General features: G+C 41.0%; 2 protein-coding genes across 2 annotated transcripts in view; both read right to left on the bottom strand.

Moving 5' to 3' along the window:
- The window catches only part of LOC101573484 (piwi-like protein 3), a 62,055-nt gene that overhangs the window by 21,526 nt on the left and 25,748 nt on the right, over nt 1–14,781 (bottom strand). The window contains exons 7-11 of the mRNA XM_023720937.1: nt 6,798–6,909; nt 3,219–3,345; nt 2,876–2,996; nt 2,205–2,319; nt 205–392 (exon numbers count right to left, since the gene is read on the bottom strand). Of these exons, the coding sequence (XP_023576705.1) occupies nt 205–392; nt 2,205–2,319; nt 2,876–2,996; nt 3,219–3,345; nt 6,798–6,909 (663 nt within the window). The remainder of the gene's footprint in view (nt 1–204; nt 393–2,204; nt 2,320–2,875; nt 2,997–3,218; nt 3,346–6,797; nt 6,910–14,781) is intronic.
- Nucleotides 13,393–14,777, bottom strand: LOC111818082 (zinc finger protein ZPR1; the record flags this gene model as incomplete). The annotated part of the gene is made up of 1 exon (XM_023720930.1): nt 13,393–14,777. A coding segment is annotated over one exon (1,143 nt), but the record flags the coding sequence as incomplete, so codon positions are not given.

Below are 14,781 nucleotides of genomic sequence, written 5' to 3'. Positions count from 1 at the left end.
TATTTGTTTAATATCTGTTGATATTTTAATATTTGTTCTTTGTGACCTGGAAGAAATTACATTTGTAAATTGTATTTACAAAGTTTCAGAATTTTGGTAAAATGATTCCGTCAAGTTGATGTTTCACAATGATTCCACATTCAGATTGCTAACATATCTGATTGTTTCCATTTCCAAATTGAAAATAATTTCTACTCTACTTACATTTGTGCTTGCTTCACAGTTATGTTCATGGGAGGACCAACTCTCCTTAACATTTTCAGTAATTTTTCAGCTTGTTCAACACAGTCTGAAGTATGAAGTAATATCCAACTACTTAGAGATTTCCCCATAAGTAAGGATAAATTTCTTGATTCTTTTAGCCATTCTGCTTGCTGTGGCTCCATTTCAGGCTAGAAAAGAATTTAAGATGTAAAAAACCTTTATTTTTAAAAAACAACTCTACTCAACCTCTTTTCCATTGTATATGTGTGCTATTTCCAATTGAAATCCCACAAAATCTAATCCTAAGTAATGACTGGATTCAATATTTAAGAGTGTTAGTAAAACAGGAATTCCACCCTAAGTGTTAAGAGGTTTTGAGAATCTGTTAGACTGGGACAACTGCATCACTTTATTTAGCTTCTAAGTAAGCAAAACAAAGCCAGAAGTAATAAAATAAAGATAGCAACTGTATTAGTCAGAACCCTCCAAATAACTCTAAGGTCTTCCACCTTACCCAATTGGACATATTTTGTCTTCCTTCCACATCTGCCTATGAGAACTTGCTGCCAGATTGCCAATAGGGCGCTCTCAGAACCTCTTTTGTCCTAAGTGCTGACCAGTTAATGAGTCTTTCTTTGCTCAAATAAACTGTTGGAACTTACGTCATCTACAGTTTTTCTTTTAACATAGATTCCTGTGTTTAACATTATTTGAGTCTAGTTATTTTACCTTTAAGGATGGATTTGGAAAATTGATTTTCCAAAAACTGAGCAAACATCCATCATACTAACTACATAAGGGTGTATCACAGCTTATTACATGCCAAGTACTTTACGCACTCTTATTCAACGTCTGCCTGCTCTCTCATATAGAAAAAAACACACATGTATAAAAAGAGCACAAGAGGGCCAGTGAGATAGCTCAGCAGACCAAAACTGCTTAGGCAAGTGCAGAGACCGGGGTTCGATCCCCAGAACCACATGCTGTGCTGACTCTGCCTCTCAGGCACATTGAGCCAGCCACCGAGACCAGGCATGGTAGTGCACACCTATAATCCCAGCACTAGGGAGGCTGAAAACAGGAGGATCACTGCAAGTCTGAGCTGCATAGTGAGACCCTGTACCAAATACAAAAAGAAAGAGCGAGCAAGAATCACAGTTATTAACATGACCAAATTCATTCCTTTTCTGCATGACTTTTTTAAAGTAATATAAAACTATTGACCACTGCTCACCATTATTTACAATAAAGTAAACAATATACATTAGGATAACATTTTGACTATTACAAAGTTGTTTTCCTGGCTTCTGCTGAAACAGTAACCCAAATACCGAAAAGATGGAGCCTACATATAATGAACAAGTTGGGGTAAAGAAAAAACATGCAGGTCAATAATTTCTAAATTATAAGTTTGTTCACTCATTTATCCTGGGTCCTAAATTGTGAATACTTCCAGCCACTCAGTAGGTTTCCCTGAGCCAAGTCTTAAGACATATAAGAATCCTGACTTTTGAGTGCAGATTTCAACTTGCTGTGAAGTAATGAGTCTTGAGGAATTTTTATTTCTTTTTTTATTTTTTTGAGGAATTTTTTTCAACAAAATTTTTTTAATTTTTATTTATTTATGTGTGTGTGTGTGTGTGTGTGTGTGTGTGTGTGTGTGTGTCCAGCTCAGCCCACCAGGGGGCGGGGCTGGCTGGCATGTGGTGCTGGGGGATTGAACCGTGGTCCCTGTGCTTTGCTAACAGCTTGTTCTAAGTAGGTGCTTTAGACCACTGAGCCATCTCACCAGTCCTTTTGAGGAATTTTTAATGTTCCCTTGTTAAGTCTTAGTGAACTCAAATCAAGTTTTGACTCTACCTTATTCAGGTGGGGAAGTTGTTGATTGAGATAAGAATTTTTTTCTCTTTTTGAGATAGGGTCTCACTATGCAGTTCAGGATGCTGCATGACTCTTTATTTAACCCAACTATGACAAACACAGCCTTAAATCCATCTTACCAATTGCTCCTGCTGGAAGATTGATACATTTTTCAAAATTCTTCCCGAGACAGGTAAAAAGTTTTTAGAAAACTCCACCTTACAGCGTTTAAGCTCATCTTGTGCTGTGCTATTTCTGAAAATTAAAATATTTCCAGGGGCTGGTGAGATGGCTCAGTGGTCTAAAACACCCACTTAGAACAAGCTTAGCAAAGCACAGGGACCGCGGTTCAATCCCCCAGCACCACATGCCAGCGAGCCCCGCCCCCTGGTGGGCTGAGCTGCACACACACACACACACACACACACACACACACAAATAAAAGCAGATTAAAAAAAAATATTTCCAGTATGATCAAACCAAGTAAGCAAAAGCAGTTAGTCAAGGTCTATTCATCCTGAACCAGAAGTTCACTGTTGTTTGTCCTTCAGATAAAACTCCCTTAAATAATAATATTGTCTTTTCTATCCTATTCACACAAGCATCAAGGCTTTGTTTCATTACCCACCCAAACTCCCTAACATTGCAATGTCAGAAAAACCGGAGTTGCTCCTCCTCCCCCCAAAAGAATTCCATTTTCATTGCAACAGCCAACTTTTAATAGAAGAATTTGAAGGGTCAAAGTTTAGATGTTAAACTTCAGTGCAACATGAAACATGGGCACAAACACAACCATAAAAGAAACACTTACCTGTGTATCTTCTCGATGAATTTTTCTAAATTTTCAGTCCTTCGCTCTGGAGACTGCTGCATAGCCTTAGCCAATGTTGTCCCTTTTTTGTCAGTTTTGTTAAGCAGCTCCTTTGATATCCCTTTTAAAAATTCAAAAACTACAGCTTCATAAGTGAGACTACATTTATATTTGAGAAGATTTAGCTGTAGTATCAGAGGTAGGTCAGGGAACAACCAACCAAAGTAGGAAATACAATTCTGGGTCAGGAAGAGCTCTTTGAAAACCCTGAATATCTCTGTAATTGAATCTCTGGTCTGTGAAGAGGGGCCACTTCTCTAGAGACAGCCTACGTGGGCAGTACCTGTCAGGTAGCAGAGTTGAGGCACTAGCAGGATGGGATCCGGTGCTGCAGGCCTCTGGCCCCTTCTCCACCTGCGATGGCTCACCAAGAGCGGCTGTGTAGAGTCAGTGATCCGTTCTTTATATTTCTGCTCAAAAGAAGCAAGAAAACCTGCCATGACCATCAGCAGAACCATAGCAACATCACATAAATAGGCACAAATACTCAGCTGGGGAATTACAGGGAGGCCCAGACACATGCTGACAAGAGCTTCTCCCTAGGTATAAGAATTTATATATACTTTAATTCTTAGCGTCAATGTCCCAGGGACATTGTCATTGTTTTTCACATACATGGCCACAGGGTCTAAAATGTCCATAAAATAGTACATGGAAGTTATTGTGGTACCTTTTTCTACCTTGTTATATACAGATGGGTAAGAGACACTTAATATTTGGCTTTCACCAGGCTTACCTTTAGAACTCCTAAAGCATACTGAAAATTTCTAAGAAGACTCTTACACCAGTGGGATAAGCAAAACCTGGCCATCCTGTAAATTCTTCTTTTTTTTTTTTTGTAAATTTTCAATCATACATCTATTCCAATGGTTCTTCTATATTATTGTTCCCACTTGCAGCCCGTTTCCAGTAGGAAAAGACATTTGAAGGGGAAAAAAAAAAAAGACAGGTTTTCCATACAAAATGCTTGGTGAAGCCACAGAAACTGTTCCTCCTACAAAGCAGGAGTTGCCAGGGCCAGCCAAATAACTCAGAGGAATAAAGTGCCTGCAAACAGGCTCAGGGGCCAGGGGTTCAATTCACAGGCCTGCCGTGCCAGGCCCCGCCCCCGTGGCACGCTGCCTGTAATCCCAGCTCTTGGGAGGCTGTAAACAGGCAGATCACTACAAGTCCAGTCTAGTAGTGAGACCCTGAACACCCTTTAGACCCTTCCCTAAAATATATATATATATATAAAAGCAGGAGTTGCCACCACCCGTAGCTGAGACAGAGTCTAGAATAGAACCTGGCAGTGATGAATCAGTGTCACAGCTTAAGGAGTAAGACTCACACAAGCCTAGCCGGCAGCAACAGCAGAAGTGGATGAAGAACCAGTAGGTGAAGGAAAACAAAGAAAGGGGGTATGGAAGGCAAGTCCACACTAGGCCGTCAGCAGGTTGCTGGAGTTGCTATAGGCAGTGTCTGCAAATACAACATCATCCTCGGTCATCACAAAAACCAGATGTCCACAGGAACTCGGCTCGCCACAGTTTTGAGAAAAAGCAAAACTGAGGATTTATCTCAGCAAGCACAGTTAGCCATTGCCAAGAAATTCAAAATTCAAGGTGAAGCTGTCTCAAACACTCAGGAAAACATACAGATTTCAACTGTACAAGAGGAAAAGGTTGACTGAACAGATAGATGTTAAGGACACAGACTTAGTATGTCACAGGGCTGGCGAGATAGCTCAGCAGACTGAAGCACCTGCTTGGCAAGTGCAGGGACCAAGCATTAAATCCCTGGTCCCACAGGCCACGTCTGCTCCGCCCCCGGGGGCACACTGAGCTACAATGGCACAAGCCTGTAATCCCAGCACTAGGGAGGCTGAAAACAGGAGAATCACTAGAAATCCAAGCTGTGTAGTAAGACCCTGCACCAAATACATGAATGAAAAAAAAAAAAATTGGTATTTCACAAACAAGCGTGTCCTGGGCAAGTGGTCCAAGCCCTGAAGAACAAGAGTCATGACACTGTAAATGTTATTGAATTAACAATGTCATGGTCCGAAAGCAGGAGTGTGTGTGTGTGTGTGTGTGTGTTTCAAAAGGGTAACTGCAGCTCATTTTGAAATTTGTCCTGTTTCCATGACTAGTAAACTTATGACTTATTGGATAGAAAAAAGACAGTAACAGAACTGGGATACAGTTCTAAAACAAAAGGGCCTTCCTTCTGAATGAAAAGCAGTGACCCTTCACAGACATTTCCATGCAGCCTGTATCAAGGTCCTTGCCTATAATAATTCATAACATGGACTCTGGCATCACTTGTCCTTCAAGCATCTAAGGACATTAAGAGTTCTCACCGCAAAGAAGTGAAATCCAGTGTTCATAGCCCTGTACTTCGTAAGCTGGGCTACGAGTATTTCTACGCTTATGATATGGATGCAGGTTGTATTTTTTTCCTATAGTGGGTATATTCTTCCCTATAATATATAAGTCTATAGCTGTTTAAAGGCAGCTTGGATCCAGCCCTACTTCCCTGTCACAGAGTCTTCTTGTGGCATGTGATTACGGCTCCTTAAGCTGGCAATTCCATCAGAGCCTCTCAGGTCCCAAAAGAATGTCCAAGCCAGCATCTGCAGACTTCCCCATCACAGTAAGTGATGCCACCACCCACCCACCTCCTCACAAGAAGCCAAAGGGCTATACCACACTCTGCCACTCACAAAATCCAGACCACTATCAGCTACCCAAACCCCTTTGACCACCTCCCCTCTGGATTTCCTGCCTCCGTTTTTACCTACTGCCCATCCTCTGTACATTAGATAAGAAGGTCTTTTACAATTATTGCTTAGGGCCAGAGATACAGCTCAGTGGTACAAGTGCCTGCTTGGCAAGCACAAGGTCCCAAGTTGAATCCCAGTACAGGGGGTGGGGGGATGAGCTCAAGTATTACTTAATTCATCTACATCACACCATGTGGTGAGAAGTGCACAAAACCTTGCGTAAGATGTCCCCCCACCCTCCAATATAGACACAACCCCTGCTCTGTTCATGCAGCTCCCACCCTGTCCCTGCCACTGTTCTCCAAAGAACATACCAGCTTTCTGTGACATAGGGACACAGGAGGCCCATCCTCTAAATGGTGCCTTTATTTTTCCCTCCCTGATCCGCATACAGCTCTCTTCTTTTGGACAGATCCTTACCAGCTTCTCAGAGAAGCTTTCCTTGACCACCTAGTCTAAACACTCAGACAATTTGCATAACATCTTACAGTTACCAGAACAGTTTCCTTATTTGCCACTCCTCTACCTACCACAAGAATGCAAGCTCCTTGAGACAACTCCACTGTCCCAGAATGTGTACTCCGGATTAATAGGCGGCATTCACTGAATGCTTTTTCGTTAAAGGTACAAGCACTTGGTACGGCACACAGAGAAGGTGGCAATGGCACTGAGGAGATACGTGGTAGAGCTGTGCACTCCCAGTAGCTCCAAGTCACTACAGTATAGGTTTCTATGTAAAAACGGAAGTTGCTATATCATTCATTTGTGATCCATTGTTTTTAGTTGCTGAGTACCTGGCCTTTTAATTACTTTCATCTGTCAAAACTAGTGAAATCAATTACCAACTGATGTATCTTAATTTACTGAGCTAAGGTAACTTATTTATGAATTCTCAGGTTTAATATTAAGGAAGCCATGAATTGCATGGAACATTTTGCACATAACTGAGATCATTTCAGATGCTAAGTGGTCATTCTACCTGTTATACTCACCCTGCACACAAAGCAAACAAATCCATGGTAACAGATATAACTCTAACCACAGTCCCAAAAGGAAAATATTAATACTTACATATCAAAGGCATCTAAAATTTCATACCTGCCAGTAGTATTGCACAAAGGTGGTTTCACTGCCATCTGATTTTTTAAATATATCATTAGGACTCCGATCCCAATTAATAGCATCCACCCTGTAGGTTCTGTTATTGTATCTGTGGTATAATTGCAATGTAAAGATTTCTGACTTATTTATTACAAACAAAGCACAAAATAAAATTTAAATCCTATTAGCCTATTAGGATATAATTTACATACTATACAACTCACCCATGTAAGTGAATAATGGTTTTTAATTATATCCACAGAGTTTGGCATTCAACAGTCTTAGTACATTTTTGTCTCTTAAGGAAAAACACCATAACTACAGTGATCACTCATTTCCACTCAAGCTGCCCAGCCCTGATGTAATCACTAATCAAATTTCTCAGTCTACATATTTGCCTAGACCTTTCTTATAAATTGAATCATACAACACATGATCTAGGATATTCTTTGATTTAACACAGTATTCTTATGACTAATTTATGCTCTAGCAAGTGTTGGTACTTTTTTAAATTTTTATTTATTTATGTGTGTGTGTGTGTGTGTGTGTGTGTGGCCAGCTCAGCCCACCAGGGGGCGGGGCTGGCTGACACGTGGTGCTGGGGGATTGAACCGCGGTCCCTGCGCTTTGCTGAGCTTGTTCTAAGTAGGTGCTTTAGACCACTGAGCCATCTCACCAGCCCGCAAGTGTTGGTACTTAATTTCTTTTGTTTCTATATAATATTTTGTTGTATGGATATACTATATTTTGTTTACCAATTGCAAGACATTATTAGGGTTGTTTACATTTTGGCTTATTATGAGTCATGTTAGAACATTCATATGCCAATGTGAGTAGACAGTTTTCATTTCCCTCTCGGATATATCCCAGGGAATGGAATGTCTGCATCAAAATATTGTTTTCCAAAGAAACTATATTTTACATTCCAAACGGTAGTATTAAGGGTTGGTTCCAATTTTCTCACATCCTCCAACTTGTATATATCTCTATTTTAACCATCTTAAAGGATGTGAAGTGGTACCTTCTTTTGGTTTTTCATTTGCATTTCCCTGATGGCTAAGAATGAATCCCTTTAAATGTTCTTACAGCCATTAGTACTTCCTTTTGAGAAGGGTCTATGGAGTTGGTCTATTCAGATCCTTTGCCCATTTTAAAAAATTGGATGCTTTTAATTATTGAGTTGTATTCTTTTAATATTCTAGATATAAACTTCTTACCAGACATGTGACTTGTAAGAATTTTCTCCTTGTCTGTCAGTTGTCCTTACTTTGACAGTGTAACTTAGAGCAGAAGTATTAATTTAATCAAATCAAATATACCTATTTTTTCTTCTGTCATCATCTATGCTTTTTTGGGTCCAACCTAAGAAGATTCTGTATAACCCAAAAGTCAAGTATAGATAGATAGACGGACAGACAGAGACAGATAGACAGAGACAGACAGAGGCTTGAACTCAGGACCTTGCACTTGCCAGGTAAGCACTTATTCTACTAAGCCATCTCCCTAGCATGTTTTTTGTTGTTGTTTTTTTTTTTTTTACACCTATATTGTCTAAGAAAATTGTGCCTGGTATGGTGGTACACACCTGTAATCCTAGCACTTGGGAGGCTGAAGCAGAAGGATAGCTGCAAGTTCAAGGCCAGGTTGAGCTACACAGTGAGACCTTGCCTCAACACAACCAAAAAGAAATAAAAAGGGAAAAAAATCTCTTGCATATAGGTCTATTTTAAGTTAGTTCTTGAGTTAAATTTAGAAGTTTGTGTATTCTGTCAAGAGAGGGCAGGTGGGTATCCATTATTCTGGTAACATTACTGAAAAACGATTTTTTCTTCTACTGAGTTGTCTTGACACCCTGTCAAAAAATATCAAATGGCGATCAAACATGGCAGTGCATTTAAGATACTCAGAATAGTCACCAAAAAATACAGGTACTTTGAGGTGGGGGGAGACAGTCACACCCAGAAGGGAAAAAAAAAAGCAATCTGAAAGACATTCATCTAGATGAAACCATATTCCGAATTGTTAACGGGGAGGTGGCACTGCTGCTGGGAGGCACCAGCTCACTATCCCATACTTTCTAGGGAACGTGCCATTCTGAGCATGGCTCTAACAGTATAAGGGAAAGAGCCAGCACTAGAGGGCCAGAGACCTGGGAAGGCCTCTCCAGTTCCCTCCTGTCCCATCTGGAAGAAGAAACCCACAGCAGTAGTAAGTTGTGGTTGGGCCCCCAGAACAATAATAAAAGAGAAATGGGTGGTCCCTCCTCCCCATCACCCTAACACCAGAATCCACTGACCACCATTAGCAAAGAAAACACCCAACTGTAGGCCAAGACTGAGCAGCACAGAGACCAATGGGTCACATCCTAAAGACACAGGGAAGGGAGAGAGAGCAGTCAGTTGAGAGTGGGTGCTTCCCTGTTGTTTCTATGAAGACTGGGAAGAGGTGTGTCAGTTAGAAATCCTCAACACTGTCTACTATCATACACAGTGGAAAAGAGTGCCTAAACCAAGCTCCCACATCCTGAAAAAGGGAGCTTCTGAGATAGGGACGGTTTGGGATCTGAGCACAAAGGAAAAGAGAAGATTGGCTGGGGCAGAGAACCTCTGGTGTCAAACTCGGCAGCAATGATGCCAAACCTTTTAGAGACAGTGAACAAACTGCAATCCAAAACCTTACTTATAACAAAGGCCCACAACTGCAACTAAACCTGAAAATCCAGGTTTTCGTTTAGATACAACTCACACATCAACATCTTTTGTCTAAAAAAAAAAAAAAAAAAAAAAAAAAAACCACAAGAACATGCAGCCACAGGCCACCACTACCCTGTAAGGACAATAAAGAAAATATGCCAGCAGCAAGGGAAGCAGGAGTGCTAGCAACACCAGCAGAAGGCGAAGCAGAGCTCCAGGTCACACCAACTATTTCACATCCTCCTCTTCCCAAATTCACTGAGGTGATTGGACCTTGTGGCAAAGGCAAAAGGCTACTGTTAACCAAGACCAAGGCACAGCTCACAGCATGAGGGTGGGCATAAAGAAACTGACACCCTTCACCATTCCAGGAAGGCAGGTAAGCCCCCTGTAGGTGAGGGAAATAGCCCAGCTGCCTGCAAAAGGTCAATGGTTGGAGCAGGAAGTGTGTGTGGACACCTGGACTGTGTGGTACAGCAGCCACATGGAGACTGTTTGCATGTTTTCTTACTAGAGTGTCTGTTTTCCTCATTGGTTTTCATTAATTCTTGCTTTGTTAATAGTATTGTTTTTTACTTGTTTTTTCTACTTTTTATATTTTTCTGTCCATGTTTTTTCCCTTTATTCTGCTCTCTTTCCCTTTGGTCTTTTCTCTCCTCATTCTATTCTTTTCACTCGTCCTTGTTTTACCTCTATCCCTCTTCTCCCTCACTTCTTCTCCACCTTACACATGTTTAGCAGGCACCTGTATTTTTTTAAAAAACCAAGCAGAACAGTGATTCAATTTCAGTGTTGCCATTCAGAGTTATGTTGGGGTAACCCTAACAGAATTGTGCTTTGAGGATTCAAACAAAATGAACCACAAATAAGTATCAAAAGGTTCTGACAACCTCACAGATTTCCTCAATCCTTAATTACCCCTCTCCACTTGCACTGCTTCCCCCACATCCACAAATATTCGAAGATGATTCAATACTAACTCTACTCCAACTATAAAACACCTCCAAGAGTCTAACCTCCATCTATCTTTTACCTATTAATATTTCTCCTATCTGCCTCTCCTTGTATTGACTTATCCCTTTTGTTTTTCCTTCTTTCCCCTTTCCTGCTCCCTCAGTATCACAGACTAAATGCAAGGAGCACCGGATAGAAGGTGAAAGTGTGAAAACAGGGTCTAACACACATGACTAATGTATGGCCAGACTGGTGATGTTATAAGCAGTAAAAATTCTCTCCATACTACACAGTGACAGGGTCTAACCCAATTAAACTGAACATGTTGAGGGGGTGAGCAATATCTATAGACAAACAAAAGCAAGAACACTTCAGGGGAAAAAAAAAAACCTCATAAATTCTCTTCACTCCATTTGACTTCAGCCCTCAACATCAAAAAACAAAAGATGAACATGAACCTGAAAAGCAAGACAACAGTATGCCCCCAAAGACTCCTAGCTCCCAAAGCAGATCCAAGGGGCACCAAGCAGAGGAAATCAAGCATTGGATAGACACGCTATGTGGAATTATTAAAAAGGAAGTAAAGAACCTCTGTTCAAAGGGGATATAATCCAAAGATAGTGGGACTAACAAACTGACCAATGTGGGTATGGGGAAAAAAAACTAAAAGACAGTTCAAAACATGAATGAGAAGCAGAGATATAGACTCTACAAAAAGGTACCAAATAGAACCATCTCTGGGTTTTCTATCAAATTCATAAACAGCAGAAACGACTAATGTAAAGACAGTGTTTCAGAAATTGAAGACCAAATTGCAAAGTCATGATTATTTACTCAGACAAGATTTAAAAGCAATAAGAACAAGAAAAATCCATCCAACAGCTATTAGATGACAGTAAAAGGACTAACATAAGGCTAGAGTTAGAAATTAGAAGACAGCACACATGGAACTAAAAATTCAGTGAACAGCTGGGCAAGGTGGTGTATACGTGTAATCCCAGCACTCAGGAAGCAAAGTAGAAGTATCACAGCAAGTTCAAGGCAAACCCTGGCTACATCGTGAGTTCTAGGTCACCCGGAACTACATAGCAAAATCTTACCCCAATAAACAAAAAACTATTTACAGAAATCATAGCAGAAAACTTTCTAAATATGGTAAGTGATCAATATACAGGTAAGGGAAATTTACTGAACACAAAATAACTGCAGTGAATAAAGCTCCCAGCCAGGTGTTACATGCTTGTATCTCATAACTCAGGAGGCTGTAGCAGAAGGATCACTAGGAGTTCAAGTCCAGTACTATAGTACACAGACACCAAACTACACTCCACAAAATATTCAAGAATATCTCAGAGATAGTGAAGCCAACAAAGGTAAAAAGTCAGATGGAATGAATATATAAGGCAAGATAAATAGTAGTTAAAGAAGGAAAAATAAAAGGAGTCAACAGAAAATGAACACAGTGACAGAAGTCATTAGCTTTCAGTCATAACTCTCAATGTAATTAGCTTCAACTCCCCACACAGATTGGCAAACGAAAGAAAAAACAAAACAACAACAACAACAAAATCCAGAATCCAACAGTCGGTTGCATAAGCCAGGTATGGTGGTTCACTCCTATAATCCCAGAACTCAAGGCTGAGGTAGAATGACCACAGCAAGTTCAGGGCCAACTTGGGCTATATAGCAAGTTGAAGACTAGCCTGAACTGCCCAGTGATACTCTGTCTCAATCAATCAATCAATCAATCAATCAGATACAGTCTATTGCATTAAAGGAACTTTTCTGACCCAAAAAGACTACAATATCAAAGGATGAAAAACTATATTCCATGTACTAGGACTTCAAAATTCAAACACGATAGCAATTTTCTTCTCAGACAAAATAACGTTCTAGCTAAAACTGGTAAGAGACAATGAAGGTTATATAGATCAGATAAGGGTACAATTCAACAGGAATAGATAACAATTACAAATATATCTGTACCAAATACTAGGGCACCTAACTTCATAAAATAGACACTGATGGACATAAAAGATCACATATACTGCAAAACAATTATAGTGGGAGATCACAAATAGATCAACTTAAATTAACCAAGCAATATCAAAGCTGAATCACACCTTCAAAGAAGTAGATTTAATAGATATCTACAGAGTGTTCTACCCTACAACAGAACACACATTCTACAACAGAACGTAGAACTTTCTCCAAAATAAACCATATACTAGTTCCATTAATCCTGTTTAAATAAGTACAAAAGAATCAAAATCACTCCACGTATACCATCGGATCACTGCACATTGAAACTACAAATCAATGACAACCACAGAAATTCCTTGATAGGAAGAGTACTTTCAAACTCATTCCAGGAAGACAGCATCATTCTGATTCCAAAACCAGGCAAGGCTCCATCCAAAAGAAAAGAGCTACAAGCCAACCTCACTGATCAGCATAGATGGAAAAATAATCCTCAACAATTGCAAGGGTTTTTGTTTTCTTGATGCTATTGAGAGTGGCATTTTCCTAATTTCTTAGTGAGTACATCATTGATGTTTAATAAAGCTGTTGATTTTGTAATTCTAAGAATCATGTGATCTGCAAACACTACTTTGTCTTTTTCTTTCATAACCATATGCCTTTTCTTTCTTTCTCCTGTCTGATTGCTCTGGATAATGTTTCACATACTATACTAAACAGTAGTGGTCATAGTGTACATGTTTGTCTTGATTCTGATTTTTTTTTTTTTTTTTTGTCTGAAACCCATCACTTTAATGACTTCTTCACCCATGCTGACTTCTCCCCTCAGAATTCCTTTGAAAAGCCAGGACTTTGTATGCCTCAAACCAACTCCCAAATCCCATCTTTACTTGCTTTTCATCTTTGCGAGCTTCAGGGTTCCCAGCCTAGAAGACAGAACACTGGAGGGAAAGTGAAGTGTTGACGGGAGAAAAGTGATGATGACACACTCCATGGTTCCTTTCTGCGTTTCTTCTCAGACCAATTCAAAACCTCCAAAATAAGGTCAAGTAACACTTGTACTTGCACAAGCTCTTTAGAAAGACTTCCTGGATCTCCGACACCAGCCAGGTGTCCCCACCATGGGGAAGGGTAGAGAGGACACCCAGCTTCATTCCAATGGTGATGAACAGCCCTATGGTATGAACTGGCTATGGGCAGCCCAGCGCTACCGCAGAGGGGACAGGCCAGACTCATAGCCCTCTGTCCTCATGTCATTAAGCCCCAGCTCCTCATTCTGGTCAAAGGTGCGCTTGTAATGCTCCACCTTCATCTCTGGGTCGTCATCTGGTATGTAGATGTTCTGCAAGTAACTGTTTCCTGCTGGGTCATTCATAATGAAATGGGCCTTGATGTGACCCTCGATGATCTGGTCCAACTTCTGACTAAATTCCTGCAATTTCTCCGACTGGCCAGGACTGGAACTGTCACCCAGTGTGAAAGGGTTCTTGGTCACCAGTTCTCGGATATCTTTCAGCAGCCCTTCTAGGGTAGTAAACTTGCCTCCGAGGACAGCCATTCCTAGCTCAAACTCCAGCTCTGGGATTTCCACACTGCATGTTTCTGACTTGAGGATGTCTCTGGCCATGTCAGAAGGATCTGTGATGTGGAGTGTGATCTTGGTACCCAAGGGCTCTACCGCTCCTCCAGATTTCACCTCATTGGTCCGATGACCACAGTTCTCACAGATGGTGGCCATGATAATAACCTCCTTAAAGTGGGGGATTTGTACAAGCTTCATGTTCGTCTGAGCTGGGGCATTGCACTCCGGGCAGTTAGTATTGAACTGGAGCACCTCATTTCTGAGATCTTCTTCTTCCAGCTTTTCCTCTTGTCCTTCAGCCTGGAGCCCTAGCATCTTATCCTGCTGCACGGTCTGGCTGTAGTGTGTGATCACCAGGGAATCATCTTTCTGGGGAGCATGTGGGTTTTCTACAAAGCTATTCCCCGAGGGATCATCGATGATCAGGGTGAAAGGGGAGGCTACTTGCTTTAGCTCCTTCAGTTTGACAATGAACTCATCAATTCTTTCGGAGATGGCTTCTTCACTCGCCTTTTGTGTGGGCTGGTCCTGCTCCAGGCCAGAGATGGCACGGTTGATCAATCCTTCAATGGTCGTCAAAGCTCCCTTCTGGCTGAAAGCTGGAATTTCAAAGTCCAGCTCAGGTATCCTTGTGGTGGCAGAATCAGTCTTCACCACTTCTCTGTTCATGTCCTCCAGACCACGGACAGTCAACGTGTAGCACACTCCCTGATCCTGGATCCTGCCTGCCGACTGGATCTCCGTGTTGTTCCAGCCACAGTGCTCGCAGGAG

This window comes from Octodon degus, unplaced genomic scaffold (assembly GCF_000260255.1).
Source record: "Octodon degus isolate 3935 unplaced genomic scaffold, OctDeg1.0 scaffold00079, whole genome shotgun sequence".
NCBI classification, from domain to species: domain Eukaryota; kingdom Metazoa; phylum Chordata; class Mammalia; order Rodentia; family Octodontidae; genus Octodon; species Octodon degus.
This window is presented reverse-complemented; position numbering and strand designations above follow the sequence as displayed.